Source organism: Apus apus, chromosome 24 (genome assembly GCF_020740795.1).
Source record: "Apus apus isolate bApuApu2 chromosome 24, bApuApu2.pri.cur, whole genome shotgun sequence".
Classification (NCBI taxonomy): domain Eukaryota; kingdom Metazoa; phylum Chordata; class Aves; order Apodiformes; family Apodidae; genus Apus; species Apus apus.
This window is the reverse complement of record NC_067305.1, coordinates 4,698,272-4,719,413: the sequence shown is the minus strand read 5'-3', so window position 1 is coordinate 4,719,413 and position 21,142 is coordinate 4,698,272. Positions and strand designations below refer to the sequence as shown.

At 49.0% G+C, this 21,142-nt stretch overlaps 1 protein-coding gene across 2 annotated transcripts; it reads right to left on the bottom strand.

Moving 5' to 3' along the window:
- Positions 1-705: 705 nt before the first annotated feature.
- Positions 706-20,119, bottom strand: KLHL26 (kelch like family member 26). Of its 2 annotated transcripts, XM_051639443.1 has the most exons (3): positions 20,068-20,118; positions 8,399-8,581; positions 706-4,912 (listed from the first exon to the last, which is right to left on the bottom strand). In XM_051639443.1, exons 1-3 carry the CDS (start codon positions 20,112-20,114, stop codon positions 3,331-3,333), a joined length of 1,812 nt encoding a protein of 603 aa, XP_051495403.1. In that variant the 5' UTR covers positions 20,115-20,118; the 3' UTR covers positions 706-3,330. The 2 variants fall into 2 exon arrangements, with proteins under 2 accessions (XP_051495403.1, XP_051495404.1); XM_051639444.1 differs by lacking the exon at positions 8,399-8,581 and having other exon boundaries at positions 20,068-20,119.
- Positions 20,120-21,142: the final 1,023 nt, after the last annotated feature.

Here is a 21,142-nt window from a genome sequence, read left to right as displayed (position 1 = left end):
GGTCCCCAGCAGCTCTGTGGTGTAGCATCATTTTCAATCAGCACCAGGATCCTGGGAGCTGCTGGGAGTGCCTTCCTTCCGTGTAAATCACAGGAACGAGCATTTTCTGCTGCTCTGAAACCTCCCAGCCCTGGGTAGGAAGGCGAGGACACGTCTGTGTGAATTAGCCAGGGGTTGGATAGGGAGAGATGACAGTGGGGCTGCCGAGCCGACAGACCCTCTGGAAAAGGGTCAGTGACACCATTAATAGGATGCAGACATTCCCAATCTCCAGCTATTCTGCGCCCTGCCAAGACTTCTAGTGCTTGCTTTCTTTATAGTTTTAAGTACAATTTCAGGCCCATAAAACATCAGAGAAGACAGAAGCTATTATCCTGACCCTGACAGGAGTCCCTAATGGGACATGCAAACTCTGCAAATACCTCCAACTAACGACGTTGGGCTTTTACTGTTCCCCATCTGTTCAAGGGTATTTTAAAATGCACCAAATCAGGTTTACCCCCATAATGTTTATTGCTGCTCTGAGACTAATAAATGACTCCGAGTACAATCAAACATTTATCTGGCTTTGCTCATTCTTTAAGAAGAGAGGAGCCCAGTCCACTTGTTTTTCAGGCAGGGCATCCCCTCTTTTCTCCAACCCAGCCATGGAGCACGATCACTTGGATATTTCAGTGAAGTTGTTGCAATACAGCAAAAGAATCAAACCCATTTATTTTCAAAATAACAGACAAGTTCTGCACAAAACAGCCCAGAGCCACATCTCCATACTTCACAGGGGTAAAACCAACTTTCTTATCAATCCACATGAAATGCACTTCCACAAATGTCTCTGCTAAGTTTAGAACAGCTAGAGTATTTCTAGCTAACCTGATGAAAAATAATTATTTATGTTGCTATAAAAAGAACATTCCAGTAACAAAGAGAAGTGGTGAATAGTCTCAGTGAGAGAATCTGGAAACCTTTCTCAGCTCCCATGTCAGGGAATGGGAACGTGGGGTTCCAGACTAGTTTGCTGCATGTTTATTAACTTCAGTTACAGAATGGCTTTGTGCATCCCCCATCTGCAAAGCCACCACTCCAGTGTGAAGGAATACAGAGGTTATCTTTTATTTTTTCAAGGATTTTTCTTCCCCCCCACCCCTTTTTACCCTTGACACACCCAAGTACCTTAGAAGTTCGAAGTGAAAAATCAAGCAACGTTTCCTCACAACAAGATGCCAACCATGGTCACCTCCTGACTTCTCCAGTCATGACGTGGCTTTATGAAAGCTACACGTTCAGAAAAACCCAGTTATTAGAAAACACCCTGACCATCAATTGCTGCCACAGAAATGCTTTTGGTAGGAAAAAGTCAATAAAATAGGGGAGGATACTGAAGAATTTGAGGAAGGCAACAATGAAAGAACGACACACTCGTAAGAGGATTAATCGTATTGCGCAAATGGGAAAGCAAGGAACCTGCCATTTGTTACCCTTTCCATAAACATATGGAAGCATTAAAAAGAAAAAGAAAAGAAAATCCATTATTTTGTAACTTTGAAGCTTGTATCAAGTTACATTTCGTCCTTTCAAAACTGGCTTGTTATCTGGCAGGGCTGTTCTGCAGCGTTTCGAGCTTCTGCGCCAGACCAAATGAACAAGAGAATGGAGCAAATCAACTGCCAGAGGGCTCAGCCACAGAGCCTGCCCCCTGACTGCAGCACACTCTACAACAACAAGTACTTTCATTAATTTATTACTGGCAAACCAACAAATAAATAAGAACAGATGAAATTAGGCATCACCTTATCTAAAATTTAGAATGCAGAGCTTAACTGAGGAGCACCTGCCCTCACCGTAACGTGTCCAAAGGTGCTTTGATTTCATGATGAAAAGTATCTCAAAGTGAATCTGAGGTATGGAGTTCATGCTTCACACCAACCTGCTCAATGATTCATGAGCATAACAGACATTCTATATTGTCTCTAAAGGTTACAGCACAGTATTTATTTAACAGTAGAATACAACTCTTTCTGTAAAAAGACCGCTTGCATCAAAATCAAATTTAAGACCAGTACAAAACAAAGGCCTGGAAACAGAATACCTGATAAAAGGAGAAACATTCAATTAATGAATTGGTCAAATTAATTAGAAAAAAACAGCTTGAAGGAAAGTTCAGGAAGTCTGTGCAGTAAACACAGACTTTACAAAAATGGCAGAGTCATCTTAAAACTTATCTCTTGGTTTATTAATATACCCACTGGCAACAACGATGAGAAAACCCCCATTCCACGTAGACTTCCATCAGATCAGGATGCCAAGGATCTTATTTACAGATCAAGGGAGAAAACCTTCAAGCTTAGGAACAAGTAGCACCCACCTCCTTTTCTGCACAAGAAGAGTTTGGATGAAGATGTAGGGGTGGAGTGATGGGAAAGGCAAAGGCAGCAGGTCCTGAACCAGAAACTCCAGGTGCTCTTTGCTTTCCTGGGTCAGCCCCAAAGAAGAGCTTTTATTGCCAGTGAAGCCAAAGAAATTTTTGGCAGTTATAAAAAAATAAGTAGTCATGCCCATCTCTATGCAGTCAAGGTGTCAACATGGCTTTAGTGTTGCAAACTGGATGTTTCAATTCAAGGAGAATTTCTGGACTAGAGTATCATGCTGCTCTCTGGAAGAGGGTGAAGAAGGATGTGGAATTGCAGTGTGATCTGAACAACAAAGAACCAACAGAGACCAGAGGTGTGCAGGGATCAGCATTTCCCTTCTAGAGGGGAAAGGAAAAAAGTCACCTTTGAAAAGCAAGAATATGCTTCATAATCCAAGCACCTGAGCTCTTCTAGCTCCCACTGTCCCTTTATTGCTTCTGGAGGTCAGTATGTTATATGGGTTTTGGTTGGGTTTGGTTTTTTTCTGTTTGCTAAAAAACAAACTGTCATACAATGATTTTTGGAGCTGTTAATAAAAATCACACCTGAACTCTTTAGAACATACCACAGTACTTCGTTACTCCTGAGCTGTCAATGTTTGCAGCGTGTAACGTTGTTAGAAACATGAACAGTTGGCAAAATGCAACCCCCCCCATCCCAAAAAAAAAGAGAGAAGAAAAAGAGAAAAGCTTTTTCCAGCTGTAACATTTGTGAAGTCTAACTGGCTGACAAGTGCTCCTGCTGAAACTGGCTTGCCAGAACCCTACGCAGGAGGAGGAGGGACTTTCTGGAGGAGGGAACACAAGCTATTTTTCTCCTTCCCTCTCCCACAAAATGCACAACACCGTTGGCAAACAAGAAAGGAACATCACAGCATCCTGGTAACATGCAACACGGTGGCTTCACGGGCCAAGGAGTGTAGTCATCTCTGAGTGGTGACCTGTGGCAGGATGACAGGAGCACATGCTATCCCAGCAAAAGACTCTGGAAAATGCAGGTCCCTCTCCCACTCATCAGTTTCTGTGTTATACACCTGCACGATGCTGGTGACATTGTTCAGGTGCCAGTTGTACCCTCCCACGATATAAATCTTCTTCTCCAGCAGACAACAGCCAGCCTCCGACTGACCCGCACGCATCGGGCTCACCGTTGTCCACTGGTCTGTTTCAGGCACGTAATATTCCACAGCCAAGACATCAAAACAACGGTCAACGTGGTCCATGCGGCCTCCCAAGGCGTAAATCCTGCTGTTGGCACTCACCATGGCATGCAGGACCCTGGGCTCGTTCATGGGGGTTTTAAACTCCCACTGATCCACCGCGGGGTCATAACAGTGCAGGGCTTTTTTGTCCTCCACCGAGATGCCGTACCCACCCGAGATGTACAACTTGCCTCCCACCGTGGCCCCGGCGTGGCCCCACGTCCTGCGTTTCAGGGAGCAGACGTAAGTCCACTCGTTGTTTTTGGGGCAATACTTCTCCACAGAGGCCAGGCTCCCCGAGCGGTTCCTCCCCCCGGTGGCATAGACCATCCCGTGGAGGACGTTGAGTTGGAACTGGATCCTGCTCTCCTGCATGGCCTGGATGCGCAGCCACTGGTTGAGGTGTGGGTCATACCTGTAGCAGATGTCCACGGCTCCCTCGCCGCTCCGGTACTGCAGGTGCTGCCCTCCCACGATGTAGACAAAGTTGTCCAGCACGGCCACGCAGGAGTGGCTGCTGCCCACCTCCATCTCTGTCAGCTCCTTGAACTGCCTCCCGCCGGCATCGGGCAGGTAGTAGACCTTGCAGCTGACGGTGCGGTCGTTGTCGGTGTAGGGAGTGCCACCAAAGGTGATGAGGGACAGGACATCCGAGCGGATGGTGGTCCGAGGGGACTGCATCTCGTGCTGGCGGAAGGGCAGGATCTGGTAGTTGAAGGCTTCCAGCAGATACTGCCGGCACAAGACGTCTTCCACCATGATGTCCAAGGTCTGGACGCTGTCCACCAGCTCCGAGGACTTCATCAGAGGGAAGCGGATGTGGCAGAGGACCTGGCTGGCGCTGGCACGGCGGGTGGGGTCGTACTGCAGCCAGCGGACGGCAGCGCGGAAGAGGTCTATCTCACTGCAGCTCTTCAGCTTATTGCTCTGCAAGAAGAACACGAGGCGCTCCAGAGGCAGGTGGAGGAAATCCTCTTCCTCAGAGATCTGGAGGAAATGCCTGAAAGTGAAGGCATCGACTGATTCCTTCAAGGACGCGAGGCTGAAGGTGGTGGCCATCTGCCCGATGTTGAGACACGTTTCTACGCTCATGGCAGACTTCAGGAATTCTTCACAGAGCTCCACCACAGGCACCATCTGGAGGAAGACAGCAGCTCCCAGAACATCCTGGATGCAGTCGAGATCAAGAGTCACTTCAGCACTGTAGGCAAAGTCTATGATGTGTTTCAGGCCCTTTGCAGATACACCCTTCAGTTCGATCACATCTTGGCTGGCTTCTCTCATCCCGCCTGTGAACATTGCCCTGGAGGGTAAAAACACACAGAAAAACACATGTAAAATAATGTATCACTTCAGAATTTGATTTTTTTTTTTTTTAAACATACTGATTCTCTTAGGGAGGGTGGGGAAGTGGAAAAATAAATCAAGTGAAACCTCTAAAAGCCAGGAGAAATCAGAGCGAGCAGCTCCTTACGCAGAGCACAAACAGGGCATGAGAAGTAACATCCATGCAGGAAGTGAAGGGGTTTGATCCTATTGGCAGCGTAAAGAAGAGGGGATCACAGGACACAGCTTCAGGAAGGGAGCAGAGCTCTCAGAGCAAGGAGGGTAGTAACCTGGACACCAATGAATCCATGATATTCGTCAACCAAAGGACACAAAGGGATCTGCATCAGCAGGGGTTGGTAACCATTCCCCAAAGAGCTGGAGGATGCAGGATGTGTCAGCACAAAGGAAGGACACACGTGGGCAGATCTCCGAGTTCAGGAGGTCTGTCATGCTCCTGGCTTGCCAGCAGCACTGCCTGCAGGCCCAGGGCTCCCCTCTAGCTACAGAATGGCTTGAATATTGCAGGTGTGCAAGACATCTCACCATCAGCTTTGGTAACCACCACAGAACCTCCCCTCCCAGGCTCATCCCCAGCACCTCAAGAAAACAGGAGTTGCAGCCACTCCAGGGAAGGTCTGTCACGTCGCAGTGTGATGGCAGGGGGCTGACAGGCAATTCAAAAACAAAATAAAGATTTAGTTACAGCACAGCTGCAAGCACATCAGTCGACCAGGCCAGGCAGAGATTAGGCCCTAGATCACCTCCTTGGGAGGCTCCTAAATTCCACAGGAAGCAGACACCCCGCCCAGGACTCTGTGCAGGCATCTTGGAAACTGCTCCTCCAGAGCCCTGCTGTGCTTCCCAGCCACGGGGCTGGTGGCCTGATGGGGACACAACCACACCTTTGGGTTTTTATACATTTACATCAACTTTCAGCAGGTTTTGTTACACACGGGTGGCTCGGGAGCAAAGGTTTGTGCTCTGGGTAGTTTCAGAAAGCTGCAGCAGAGCAGTTCTGGGGAAGCCAAGGTGGAAGCAGGTTGCTGGAAGGTCTGGGACATGGAGTTGCCCTGATCACTGCCACTGTTCCCACGACCCAGCAAGGCTACAGACTGTCACATAAAAGACTGGCAGCTGCCTTCAGATTTTGGGCTGTTTTTTCCACCATCAATAACCTCTCATTTTCCATCAGAACAGGAAATTCACGGTGAGGGCCTGGTGTCACTAGGGCTGCCTGAGGAAGCTACAGTAACTCTTAGTTCAGAAAAAACGCCGAGCAGACCTTGCTCCTCTCCATCAACACAGGGATGAAAGAAAAAAGGTTTTAAGCTGGAAGAGGGAGATTTAGGTTGGACATTAGGATGAAATTCTGGAGTGTGAGGGTGGTGAGAGCCTGGCCCAGGTTGCCCAGGGAAGCTGTGGCTGCCCCATCCCTGGCAGTGTTGAAGGGCAGGTTGGATGGGGCTTGGAGCAACCTGGGCTGGTGGGAGGTGTCCCTGCCCACGCAGGGCGTTGGATCTAGATGATCTTGAAGGTCCCTTCCAACCCAAACCAGTCTGGGATTCTAGGAATATCTTGGGAACACTGTCAAAGGACAGGAGTTGCAAGTTTCCTGTCCAACCCAGGCTAGAAAACCTGCTGCTGTCCAGCATAAACCCAAGAAATCCTAAATGACCTAGAGAAGGAAATATCTGCACATGAAACCAGCTCCCTATGACCCGGTGACCAGGAACACTGTTCACAATTATCAGTCCACAGAGCAGATGAGAGCATCCTGCTGAAATCCCCTCGTACATCCCATGTCCCAGAACAGCAGGCTGCCCTGATCCCTGCCCAGAGGAGCTGCAGACATGTGTGCTCCTGCATCAGCTGTGCAGCCCTGAACTTGCAAGAGGACAGAAAACCTTCATTGTTGCCATGATGTAGACAAATCATCACACAGAATGCAATTCCCTTAAAAAATATTACAGTTCCAAAGCACTGGTTATATAAATGCCTCGATTTCACTCTTTCCCCCTCCTCCTTCTGCATAAAACCAGAGTATTTTCAAAATTATTCTGCCATTGTTCCCCAGGACAACCATCCTCAGCACCACAGAAGTTCTAACAAGAATCCTACTCAGCAATTACATCTCGACAGTGCAAACACAGGAGCAGTGGCACAGCATCCAGCATTCATGAATACAAATCGTGTGATTAGCATGTGGTGGGAGATTTGCTCCATCATTAATTGCATGCCTGTTAGGGAGAGTGATAGGCTGGGAAGGTTTATGTTACCAAAGGGAGAGAGAAGGGAAAAGCCTAGAAAATACACGTGTATGTAAGACAGACATCATGGGAGCAGCTGAAGGAATGGGTGAGGATGCAAGAGATATGTCAAGGGACACTGAAGTCTCTTGCTCTTGGTTACCAGCAAACCAGTCTGCTCAGGTCAGGAAGGAACCTACACACCAAGGAATTGCAAACTCTTCTCCACCCTTACTTGCAAGTCTAGAACAACACCCTGGTCCAGTTCTCTGCTGTTCTGAGCCTTCCCCACACCTGCTGCCTCCAGCACATCCCTCATGTGATGTTGGTGCTGCCAGAGAAGATCCCTAACTCCAAAGAAAAGGCCTTCCATGTCAGAGAACCTTTACAAAGCAGTTTGTTTGAGGGTGGTGAGAGCCTGGCCCAGGTTGCCCAGGGAAGCTGTGGCTGCCCCATCCCTGGCAGTGTTGAAGGGCAGGTTGGATGGGGCTTGGAGCAGCCTGGGCTGGTGGGAGGTGTCCCTGCCCATGGCAGGGGCTGGGACTGGATGATCTTTGAGGTCTGTTCCAAACCATTCCATGATTCTATGACAGAGGCAAAATGGATGAAAACATATGTTTGCTTAAGCCTGAATTTTCTGCTCTGCAGTTGTCTCACTCCGCATTAATTTGGTTGAGAAACCTCATCTCTGTGCTTCAGTTTTCTACCCACACAAGCTGGACAATTCTCCCCTAATGCCCAGTCTGGGTAATGCACACACAAAATGCTTGGTACTCCTGAGCCTGGGAAGAGGCAGCACCTACAGAAAGATCAGTGGTATTTAGAGATAACAGGAGTGCATTTACAAGGGGGTATTGACAGGGGTGGTTCTTGCCCCATCACTCAATGGGATGATTCATTCCAGAGCCCCGGCTGCCACTTCAGGATCAGTTCTAGTAGCTCCAGGGCAAAAGCTGCCAAGGTGGATTCAAGACCTGGGCTTGAACTTGCATCTTGGCCCAGTGGCTGCAGTCACACAAACCTCATGGGAAGGACTCTGAGCCTCTATATGCCTGCAGGTAATCCCACTGACACCCGTGGGGCAAACCATCTCTCCAAGGGTTGTGCGTGGGTGGGATCTGGGGGTGTGGTGGGGAGGCTGGGGTGAGGGAGCCTGGGGAAACAGAAAACCAATGGGAAAGGTAAAATTGCCTGCTTCCCTATCGGATTCTCACCTGAAATAGTCACTGCAGGCAGCCAAGACAACTTTATGAACCTGAAACACTTCATTATTTATGGTGAGGATGACATCAAGCAGCTGAGCCTGAGCTCGGAGCGAGGCCAGTCCCTGCAGCAGAGTGGTGCTGTGGCCAGGAGCAGAGAACGTGCATTTCAGGGTGCTGTTCTTGTCAGCCATGCTAAAAACAGAACAAGAGAGACAGGCTGGTTTGAAATTAAAACAATATGTGGTACACCTACAAAGCATGCTGGGGAAGACACTGTAACATGAAGCAGTTTGAAGGCAAATTCCCAGCTCGACAGCCACATGGAACATCATGATCAGTACCTGGGTTGTCTTCCCTTCTCCCAGCACAACACACACTTCCAAAGTTTTAAATTATACTTTCACATCCCTGACAACCCGTCGCGCTGCAGCACACGGGGACTTCGGGACCATCCAAAAGGGGGGCCAAAATCTCCAACAAACTTTGGTGTCCCCACACTACAGCTACCCGAGTCCACCCTGACCTTGACTTCAACCATGAGACTGACTCACAGTTGCTTATTCTTCTCACCACCTTCCCTGACTGCAGCTGTTAGATGCTCCGGACTGTCCAAGGACAGCCCTGTGTGATCCTTTCCTTCTGCCTGACCCACATGAGGAGAGCAAAACCAAAATATTACATAGTCCTGGCTGCTCTAAATAACGTCAACTGTTTGAACTGCACTGTAAACAGTCCCCTCCCAGTGTAAATATTTCCTTGGTTTTCCCAATGCCTCTCGCACATGTTCCCCAGTGCCGAGAGCATCATCCCTCAATTCACTTGGCCTCAGATGCACTTGTCAGGGAGAAGCTGCACTGGGAGGTGAACATCAGCAGGAGGAAAAGACTACTGGATGCTCTGTGCTCCTTTGAAAATAACAATTGTGCTGCAGGTTTCCTGAATGGGCCAGGATGCCCTGCCCCCCAAACGGGGTCCACTCCTTCCAACAGAGGCATGAAATCCTCAGTTCCCTTGCAAATTTCATCTGGCTCTGAACTGCGTGTCAGGATCAAGATCCAAGTCCTCCTCTGGGAAGAAAAATCAGTGTTCAGGATGGGGTTTTCAGAAGGAACCACCCATTTGGCCTCTGCATTTTAAGAAATATTTTATGGAAGTGTGACATAAAAAACCCCAAGCAGATCATACCCAATCTGCACAGCTGTATTACTGGCTCCCAAGTCCACAGTGGGAGTTTGCACTTAGTGCTGTGCTTAAAAGGGATGAATATTTAGGTAGAATAAACCAAGAAAGCAAAAAACCCCAAAAAAGCACAGAGACTGGTCCAAGTGTAGTAGGGGCTGTACAGTCCCATCATTTGCTAACAACTGTCCCCAAGAGTTCCCTACCTAAAGAACAACAAAAGCCACACATAATGGACAAAACAAGTAGGCAAGGTCAGAGAAGAGTCAGTGAGATGGGATAACCCAAAAGGGGATGTAAACAATCCTCAAACAATAAGGAACAATGGACAGGACTTGCTACTTGCCCAACTTATCGGATTGCAATTTCCTGAGGGCTTTACAGCAGAGGCGAGGGAGGGGAAATCTGTGATGTTCATCAGAGCACTGAGGGCAGCTGCTTTGTGTGAGCAGCTCTCAAGCTCTTTGGGATGCTGCAGGATGCAGATATCAAAGCTTTGCAGTCTGTTTTAAAACTCCTCACACTTAGGAAGGTGCCTCAAAATTCATACCAGCTCCTACTGGGATGACCTATCGGTCAGCTGGGCTTCTTGTAGCTCAGATCTGAAATTCTGACCTTAAAGTCAAAGCAGACTAAAAAAAGTCTGAGTTCAGAGAGTGGAGTCCAGCTACAACATCCTTCCTATAATAAAAAGGATTAGCAAAAACTGAGTTGCTGACAAGACCTTTATCCATGACTCTGTGAGCCAAGAAACATCTATCCACTCCAGCTCTTCCCATGGCCAAAGAGGAAGGGACTGGAGGGAGCAAGCGCATGAATATTCATCACTTCAAACTCATCTTCCTCTCCTCACTGAACAATGGCTTTGTCTCACTGGAGTCAAAAGGAGGAAACACAGAGCACAAGCAAGGAAATGATCCTGCCTCTGACCACACTGTGCAAACCTATTTTGCTTGAGGCTGGACAGGTAAAACACACAGAGCTCCTGCAGCTCATCTGGGAGATGGTAACTCCCAATTTTACCACAACTTCATTACACTTGATCTCCTGCTGAAGTCTTCTCATTTTTTCAGACCAATTTTAAATATTCCTTTTCCCAGCCAAAGGGGTACCCAGACAGGATTGCTTTCACTAGATCCACAGCCCTCCCAGTGCAGGAGCCTCTTCAAACAAGCTTTACCTGAACAAACATTCCTTTTTTCCTTTTTCTCAATTAACTTTTACAGCAACTGTGAATTACCAGAGTGTAAAAAGTTTAAAGTAGATGGAGGACTAAACCTGAGCAGGTAGATATTTCTGTGCTGGAATAAACATGTTTGCATGTGGGATTCATTTCAATAGGTAATTGTGAACAGCTACCCCTGAAAAACTCCCTGTACTAGTTCTTTTGTCTATTTACAGGTATAGGATAAAAGGATCCAATGATTACACAATCCTCCAGGGGAACAAAAAAAGACAAAACAGTAGGAGAAGCACTGAAAATGTCCAGTTTTCTGCAGTCTGGAAAATAAAAAATAATTTTTAGAAGAAACACATAAGCTGGAAGCAAAATAAAATCCACCCAAAGCAGGAGAAATCAAGTAGGAGACGTTAGAGAAAACAAAGGGCAGGGGGAGAGGTGAGAAAACAGCTACAGACTCTGTTTGCACCTGGGTTAGTAAAAAGGGCTTTGTGAGAAAAGCAGAGTTGGTTCAACCCAGGCAGCCCTGCCTGGGGAGCACCCTGCGTGTGGCCTTGCTTTCCACTTCTGTGCTGCGCTAGGAACAGAGGAAGGAGAGAGGAGACAGGCAGCAGTTGGATGTCAGAGACTTAACATGGAAAAAAAAAAAAAAAGCACAAAAGGAAGCCTTGAACATCTGAAAGTGCCTTTGTGAGGCTGTCCCTATCTCGTGTGAGATCTGGAAATGCCGTGTACTTGTTGCTTAACAATTTGTTACAGAAGAAACAGCCTTGCAGACAAACTTTGGAGCAGTTGCATCTACCCCTCAGCAGTTGAGAACATGCCTTGGAGATAAAAGCCTTTCATCACACAATAGAGAGAAAGTGTTTATCCCGCTCCTTCCCCCTTCCCTTTCTGATGGAGGCAGGGCTGGAGAGCTTCTGGAATTTTCCTCAGTTTTTCATCTCTGTCCTCAAAAGGACGGCACTGAGTGAAGTCCTCCCCCTGCCACAGAGCTTTGCAGAGGTCCCTGTGGCCAGGGCATCCTTTGGCAGGGGCCAAGCACCCTAGCTCAGAGTGGGGTCAAGAGTGTCCAGCTGCACCCAGCCCCATTTATCCTTCGAAAAAATGGAAAACATTTAAACAAAAAAAAATCCCCCTCACACCAAACAGCACTTCCACTGCTCATCCCATGGGCTTCAGAGTGACCTGCGAGTCACTTGCGAGGGGATCTGAAAAACTTGAGGTGATCAGAGCCTCTAACATGAATATATTGAAGGTAGGAAGGTGACTCCACCAGAACAGAAATCCCACTTTCCATATGGAAACAGCCGTGGCACTGAAAGGGACCTTTATATTCACATCCCTGCATCCATGGCACGAGTGGTGGGGGCAGCTGGAAACCACAGACACGCTCATGCAGAAGGGCCGTCCATTTTGGGCAGCAGCCTCAAGGGCTCCAATAACATCCCTGGCACCCGATTTTCAAAAAGGGGACTGCCAGGGAACAAGTAATGGGATTGAGGATTTGTCTCCAAGCTGCTGCTCTGAAGCCAGATTACTTTCAATCCCCTCCAGTCACTGCAGGAGAGAGTTCAGCACGGTGGATGTGACCGCAGCTCGCGGAAAATCAACCCAAAACCTTAGGCACGTGGCAGGCTTGTGGAAATGTGACAGCAAGGGTTAAGGGAGTGGTTCCAGGCAGACAGCAGGCAGGGAAGACAAACAAGCCCAGAAATTCTCCTCCTGCTGCACCTCTTGCAGGCCATGTGCTCACCCTTGCCCCAAGCACACTGACCACATCCTCAGCTGACGCGTTTCTGCTTGATCTTTCGACCAGAACCAGGCACAGTGAGGAGGCAGCTGAGCTGCACCCCACGAGGCCCCTCAAGCTGCTGGGCTCGGAGACATCTTCAGGGCCCTACTTCAAGAATCAGTTCAAAGGAGGCACAAAGAACACCCAAAGAACAAGTGTCCCCTGTCTCTGCCTCCTCTGCTCTCCACCACATCACGTGTAATCCGAGATGCGTTTTAAGCTAATGAATCATTTTTACCAAATCTGTCCTGATGATTAAAAACATCAAAGCTGGAATTAAAGGCTTACCAAGCTTGAGTTCATATTTCAGCATGTTTGCAACTACTGCCCAAGTACAAATGGAGAGAATTATACCAGGCCAGATTATAACATTTCAGTGATTGAATTAAATAAGAAAAATCTTCTGCTACACAACTGCCTGTCATCATCCTCCTCCTCTTTTATAACACAGTCCTCCTTGGGAGGAGGGATAACGAGGCTCCCTCTCCATCCCAGTTCAGCATCCTTGCTAATATCCACCCACGTTTTCCCACTCTGGGCAGGTGGTGGTGCTTGGTAATTTTTCATCCAGGAGGAACTCAAGGGGGTTGGCAAGATTTCTAAGCAGGGCAACCTTCCAACAGCCAAGCTCTACAGTAAACACGAGCTCTAAAGGTGGGACCCCGCAGGGCATGGCTGGGGGACAAAAGAGGAGGGAGGAAAAGCAGCAGCATGTGTGTGTGTGTGTGTGTTCACATGCATCCAGCCCAGAGTGCCACAGCTTTTCAGGGGATAAACAAAGGGCTTGGGATTGCAAAACAGCCAGTGAGGCACTTTCTGAGCACTCAAGCCTGCAAGAAATTTGTTCTGGTGCAAGCAGCAGAACTAACATAAAACTGAAGAGTAACCCTATTTAGAACATAAGGTATGAATATTAAGGACTTTCTTGAAGAAGCTTTGAAAGGCAGCATTATAGATATTTTAATAATGCAAATCATTTAATGCCTTTAGTTTCATGCCTAAGTAAAAAACACATTCAGATTCTGATTTTTAAACTACAATTAAGACACTTAAAATCAAAACAAAAGTCAAACTCCCTCAGATAAGTCACTGGTAGCCATGGTTACTGTAATATTTCAGATCCTGGGCTTTATATCACATGCCCAAATGATGAAAAGGAGTTTTCAGCACCTCACACTAACAAATGTTACATTAGGGCAAAAAGGCTAAACCCTTTACTGTAGACTTGCTGGTTCACAGACTCTTATCAGGACTCGGACAACGTTCCCGTGGCCTTTCCAGCCCCCTGGGGAAAGACATCAAGAGGTTTCCTTGAAGTTCAGGTGCAAGGAAGGTTAGATGCTGCCAGGCAATGAGACTTAAAAATACCTGCCCTGTTAACCTACTTACATTCCCAGCAGCAAGACTGTCACCAGCACCTCATCAGAAGCAACATTTACCATCGCTCCCCTGTCCGAATTAGCAACAACAATAAGCACTTAATGACCAGTATCTAATTCAATATTAACACATGGAATGAAGGGGATGTTTTCCAGCAAAACATCATAATCCTGAGGAAAGATCTGCAAGCACAATAATTTAATAGATTTCTTTGTTCCCTTTTCCACCTCCTTGCCTTCATTTCTCCTATTTCTCTCCTCTGCCCCCACTCCATTTCCTCCCCTGACACCCTTTCTTTCAAAGGCAATAAATACAAGTGGAAAACCTGAGACTAATATCTCTGTTTAGAAGTGACAAGTAATTTGGAGTGTTCAAACAGAGGTTATAAATGGGTCTGAGTTTTAAAAGGAGTAATACTTCATGTGAAAAAAAAAAAAAAAGGTCTTCTGTGAAAGGCCTGAAGTTGAATAGTGAAGTTTGAAGTTGCCTTTTATCTGTTACACTTTGAGTCTCAGAATTTAAGGCAAGTTAGCAATTGGCAAAGGGAGAACAAGTAATATTCACCGTTTAAAAAGAACAAAGCCCAACAAACCAAGCTTTTTTATTTGTAATACAGGGACCTGACAGGCTTGTCCCTCTCACAAAGAGGGATGTGAGGTCTCAGGAGACAGACTGTCCAACACTGGGACAGGGCTGGGCTCCCACGCTCCCACTGCAGGGCAACCCACTCCTGATTCAGCCTTGCAGTTAGTGAAAACAGTAATTAAGGACTTATTTCACCAGGAGGTGAAAGCCAAGAGGTACTTTAATGTTTCATTTGTAAATGCTTTCTGAATCCAGTCCTACTGATCCCTCCTCTTACTTGCTTATCTGCATCCTACTTCTCCCAAGGAAACTCTCTGACCCAAAGATAAGGCAGCAAATTGAAGCAAAAGCCTCTTGAATCTGATTTTTTTAAACATTCTTTTTTTTTGTCCCCTGAGAAGTCACAGACACATTTCCAAGTCTGTGTTTTTCTTTATTTTTTTCTGAGCTGGACTCACTCAGGGCCCAGCAGATGCAAGAATATATTCTGCTCCCAGGCTTCAATCGGTAGGTTGTTTGCAAGCCAAAGGAGGTGGGATTTTTGGTTTCTGCTAAAAGCACTAATAAAACTGGAATTCTGTCAAAAGCTGGCTGGCCTGGTGAAATGGAGCTTTGGAGCAACAAACATTAAACTCTGAGCCACCTCAAGGTGAGGGACTGATGGGTCAGTATGTGCTGTACCCAGGACAAATTGTGGGGGGAAAAAACCCAACAAGATTCTTAAACATGTTTTTGTCACAGAGCCAGAGTCTTCTTTATGCTGGTGCAGGGACAAATGGGAAAAGCAATTTGGGCCTCTTCGTTCAGTGACCAAAGCGGCCAACACAACACTCAGGTAAGGGCTCTGTTGAGCCCAAATTTGCACACTGGGGTCTTGGAGGGTCACAAAATGCCAGGCTGAGAAGTTCATTTACCAGCATCTGCCATTTCACTTCTCCCTGCCCATATTCAGAGCTACTGGGATTTTCCTGGGGCATCCTCAATCCTGCCCCAAACCTCCTCCAGCAGCAGAGAACTCAGAGCCAGCAACACACATCCCCCATCCCTGCCACCACCCTGCCTTTCCACAATCCCAACCTGGAATTTTACAGTGACCAAGAATGGGAAGACACTCCCCTACCCCCCAGACTTTCCCGTGATGATATTCTTGTCAGCCCCAAACCTAATCCTGCTGAGCCAGGAACAAACTGAGCAAATATAAAAATCACTCTAAGCATATAAATTACTCTGGCAGCCCCAAGCAGTATCACAGCAATGAAAAAATCAGGTGTTCTCCATTGCTCCTGAGCTCAGCCAGCCACACAAGGACCCCCAGAAGGATGGTGGGTTTTACACCATGTAAAATTTGCCTGTGGATCCACAGCACAGGGCTGAGAACAGGCTCCTCACACACCCGATACTTCTGCTGACAGCGCTGCCTTCAACAGCTCCACGTTTCCCCCACCACAGAGCCCTACAGCCAAACCCTGCCAACCCCCAGCTCTAGGACAAGGAAAGCTACAGCAACGCTGGATTAAAAAAAAAATAAAATAAAATGCAAAAAAGCCCCACCGAACTGCCCTTTCCCAACCCAGCGGGCGGTGGTTTCAGCAGGCAGCAGCCCTGCACACCTCCCCAGCAGCGCCCGTGGCAGAGCCGCTGTGCAAAGGCCGAGAGGCACCTAGTGGTGTGGGGAAGCACAGCAGAGCCACCAAGGCCACCCCAAAAGTGACACCCGGCCCAGCCTCAAGCTCAGCTTCACCGCTGGCCTTCTGATCACCCCACTCTTCCCTCAAGCCCTGCTGTTTCATCCACCCCACCCCGGCATCACATTTTTGCCTTTGGAAACGGAGCGACACCGATCAGCGGCACCACTCGTATCCATCAGGACCTGCCTCAGCTTCCTGGCACTTCACAGGTGGTTGGGTCATGTCCCCACAGGGTACAGCCCGTTTCAGCTCTGCTAGCAGCTCCTAGCAGGGCAGAAAGTTCCCCCCACCCAAACAGATCCCTCAGCAACCTTCTCCCACACAACCATACCAGGCTCTTCACTCCACGCCTTGGAGAAACTTCAAAAAACTTCAAAATCAGACTAGAAGGTACTAGAAGTGTTTGTCTCAGCCTGTTCCTGTGGCATCTGATTGCATCCTCTGGGCAGTGTCGCAATAAAACAACAGGACTAGCTCCACACAGAGTAGGTCTCAGGGTGCAGCACAGCGTGCCTCTCCTCTCCCTGCACCTCCACCCTCCAGATGATTACCTGGGAGCAGCGAGGGATCTCATGGAAAAGCAACATGAAATGATGAAACAACAACAGAAAAAAAAACCCCACCATTCCTTTAATACAAACTAAAGAAATCCTGTTTTTCAGCAGATGTGAGCAGCTGCCCCAGCCCTTGGCATCATTGCACCAGCTCCAATTCCGTGCCAGGATCAAACCCTCTTACAGCCACAGCTCCTTGTAGCCCGTTTCCCTCGTTACCTAAATACTTGTCACTTACCTGCAACGGGCTTGGAGCCCATCCTCAACATCATGAAATTTCCCTTGAGCAGTTCAGCTCTGCACAGGCTTTGTGCCACCCTCCTCATGTCACCTGCAGGGAATGACCCCAGGACACCAGAACTGCAGCAACATCTTTTCTTAAAGGTCACTGATTCCCGTGCAAGTCCAGCATCCACCCGCCATACAAATGAGAAGCTGGAGAAGATGCCTTAGCCACCGTCCTGTGATGCAAGGCTCTTCCTCAAGAAACTGTTCATGCTAAGCCACACTTGGGAGTTAAGACAAGAACCTTTAGAAAGTCACTGAAGTTTACTTTGGGTCTAAATAAAACCTCCAGCTCAGAAGTCTCCCAACACTGAAACTGAAAGCAGCAGTTATTTTTACAGTGATTCAATTAGAGCGTAAACATTTACACCACGCCTACCAGACCTAACAACTAAATCTGCCTTAAAATTGCCATGTGGCAGAGGATAGAACATAGAATCCACACAAAACTAAACTTTGAACAGTTTCAAAAGGAAAAAAAAATAAATGGCTAATTGAAGACTGAATCTATCCAAGATCACAGGAACACAAAACATGACAGACTCGCAGCCCTTATCATTATCTTCCCTGAGACTGTTTTACTCCATCCTCCTGCACATTTACTCTCCCACCACTTTCTTCAGAAGGAAGAAGGTTCAGTGAGTTCAGGTCGACTTTCTCTTGATGTGAACCCAGACATATGCACTTGCAGATAAGGAAGACCTGCAGGTCTCCCTCACCCATTCATTCTGGGTCTGACAGGTGGGACTGCTTTCAGCGAACACGCCAGTGTGTAACAGCATTAGGGAGGTTTTTGAAAAGTGTTTATACAACCTGGCTGCTTTCCTTTCTTTGAGGGATTATTCCCAATTTGAGAGACAGGCAGGTCTGCTGAACAGCTTGTCTGGACACCCTGATTAATTCCTGCTTAAAGGCCTGCATAACAGCATCCTCTCCAGCATCTGAAAATATGTTTTTTCCAAGATCTTTGTCACCCTGCTTGTACAACCCTCCCTCACCCACACCAGAGTTCACCCACCTCTCTGTCTAAAGGCACTTCTAACACCACACTGTCTAAAGGCTTCTCTTACCAAGGGTACCAAAGGAGTCCAACATTTCCTCTGTACTTATTTGCTGACCAGTCTCAAAGCATGTCTTCAGGAGCAGCACAGTATTACAGAGTGAATTATGTAGCCTGAAACTCACTCTCCACATGATACCACAGGCTGGGTGTAAAATATGAAACCCATTTGTAACTCATGAAATTCTATCCATGGAGGAAGAAAGGAGAAAAAAACCCAAAAGGTTTATTTCAAAATAGAAGATTTGGGCCATTTGCTTTTCAATGCACAGCAACGACCTTATCTCATACCATCAGTGTGTGGAAAGCCTTTTGTCCAGACCATCTTGCACAGCATGTTCCTTGTCGAATGAAAGCACAGGATCCCCAGCAGACAAGTTAATTTTCTTGCTTTGGGGAAGGCAGCATCCATGCAGGCAACCAGCACCAGCCAGGCAGTAGCAATTCCAAAGATGGAAATTCTGTCCGTGCTGTTTGAGTAACAGTGCACCACCAAAATGGCATGTGTGTAACAGCAGGAGAGGATTTTGTCCTTTTGCCTTAGAGAGTAAATACTCAGTAAGTGCAAAAAAGTCCCAAGTGGAAGCACCTAACAAGGAATCATTGTTGATATGGAATGCCCTTGAAATTTTTCTCTCGCTCTTTAGAGATGATGTGGCACATCCAACATCCTCCATCAGGTTTCTCCCCTGTGTTCCCCAATAAATCCATCCTTTGAAACAGAAGACTAACACCCAACAAGAAGTGGTACCCAAATTTCAATGGGTTTTATTTCAAAATTAACAAAAAAAAAACAACAACCCTAAGCACACAGTAACAGGGAACAGGAGAGAGCTACAGCTCAGGGAGTAAAACTGCTGCAGCTCCAGTCTGGGTGATTTATCACAGCCCCGAAACAAATTACTACCATTTCTCACTGCTACACACCCAGCTCCAAGAAAGTCCCAAGTGCAGAGTGAGTGGCCCTGCAGACACCTGTGTGAAAGAAGTGCTGCTGTTGCTGTTCTGAGAGGGAAGAAAAAAGAGGTGCAGAGAGACAGAATGAAATGCTCCAGGCAACACAGATAGTTTACACAGGCGATCATCACCAAAAAATAATATTTTATATATATATATAAGGTGAGAATTCAGACTTCTCCAGCACTGAACAATGACCGTAAGAGCCCCCCTCTCCACGGTGTGACCTACAGGGTGGTTATTTCAGGAGCGGCCGCAGAGAGAGTCGAGGATAAACGATGCTTTGAAGCCAAGTTGACAGGTTGACAACGCAACACCCCAGAGACAGACAACACAACTTTCCCAACACTGCCCAACGTGGTAACTTGTGGTCGGCGACAGGTAGAAAAGCCCTTGGGGAGCAGAAACTCCTCCAGGCACAGGCAGCACCCACCACAGCACCCTCCCGGGTGCCACAGCCAGCTTTGTGCTGCTTTTGAAGGCCGAGTGACCCCGCAGGGACCCAAGCCAGGGACCGAAGGAGGGGTCTGCAGCCTGGGGGGGCTCCAAGGGGCAACAGACTGGGCCTGAAACACCCAGCCCTTGGTGCCTCTGCAAACCTACAAACCTGTGTAAACCCACCATGCCGGTGTTTCTCTAAGCCCTACCCATGCGGTGTCTATGCACAGTTCAGGATATTCTCTATTTTAGAGCCTCCCCCCTCAGCAATTCCACCAGGGAAAGCGTTATGATGAATTATCATCGCTATCTTTCAGAAGACCCTCAGCCGCCGGGCCCTGCGCAGGACCCTCCCACCCCCCGCCTCAGGACCACCAGGCCGGGCTCTCAGCCTCCGGGACCCCCGGGGAGCAGCGACACCGAAAATAAAAGGAGAAATCAATCAAGACGGGGGCGTTTGTCCACGCCGCGGGAAGGCGGCGAAGCCCCGGGGCCGCCGCCGGGCCCCGCCGCTCCCCGCCCCAGGCCCTGCCGGGCCGGCCCCGCCGCTCGGACCCCCGGCCCGGGCCCCGCTCACCTGCTCGGCCGCTCCGCCGCGAACTCGGCCCCACCGGACTCCGCCATCTTCGCTGCGGCGCCGCCGCCGGGCCCCGAGCTGGGAGGCGGCGGGAACCGCCGCGTTAAAGGCGCAGGAGCGAGCGGGGGCCCGTGGCGGGAAGCGGGGAACCGCGCTGGTCCCGCCGGGCGCTGCCCCGCGGGTGGGGGGGCGCGGGGGTCTTCACGGCCCCGCAGCGGAGGGGTCTGTCAGCACCCGATGGCCGTGGAGTCCAGGGTTGGCCAGAGGGCCCCAGGGTGGCAGGGGCTGGAAGGGGCCTCTGCGGATCGTCTCGTCCCAGCCCTGGACCGCGCGGGCACGGCGGGGTTGGCTGCCCCGGGGCGGGAGAACCGAGGGGTCTGCGGGGTCTGTCCCTGCCCCTCAGCTGAGGGGTCCCAGGGGCTGCTGCCTCCGCGTGGCTGAGGGGACTGTGGGGAGAGTCTGTCACCGCCCCACAGCAGAGGTCAAGGGGGGTCTGTCACTGTCCATGGCTCAGGGGTCCCGGGTCTGTCACTGTCCGTGGCTGAGGGTCCCGGGTCTGTCACTCCCATGGCTCAGGGGTCCCGGGTCTGTCACTCCCATGGCTCAGGGGTCCCGGGTCTGTCACTGTCCCATGGCTCAGGGGTCCCGGGTCTGTCACTCCCATGGCTCAGGGGTCCCGGGGTCTGTCACTCCCATGGCTGAGGGTCCCAGGGTCTGTCACCCCTCCACAAGCCCCCACGGGCCTCCTCACCCAGCGCACTCCAACCATTTCCCCCCAGCCGCCCGTGGCCTCTCCCTGCGCTTCACGTTTCCCTCAGGATTTCAGGCACAACATTCAACGTCTCCCACAGGGACCATGGTGGGTGTGTGACCAGCAGGGACAGCCCTGGGGACCAAACCTCCCGCCACGCCATCCGGATGATGATGATGATGATGATGGACCAGGTTTTATTGCCAGACGTGCTTCGTGCAAGAGCAGCACTACCCTCCAGAGGGTGCAGTCTGGTCGTCGGAGACCGCAGCCCTCCTGCTGCAGGGCCGAGGTGCCAAAGATGCCTTCACTGCCCCCCATCCC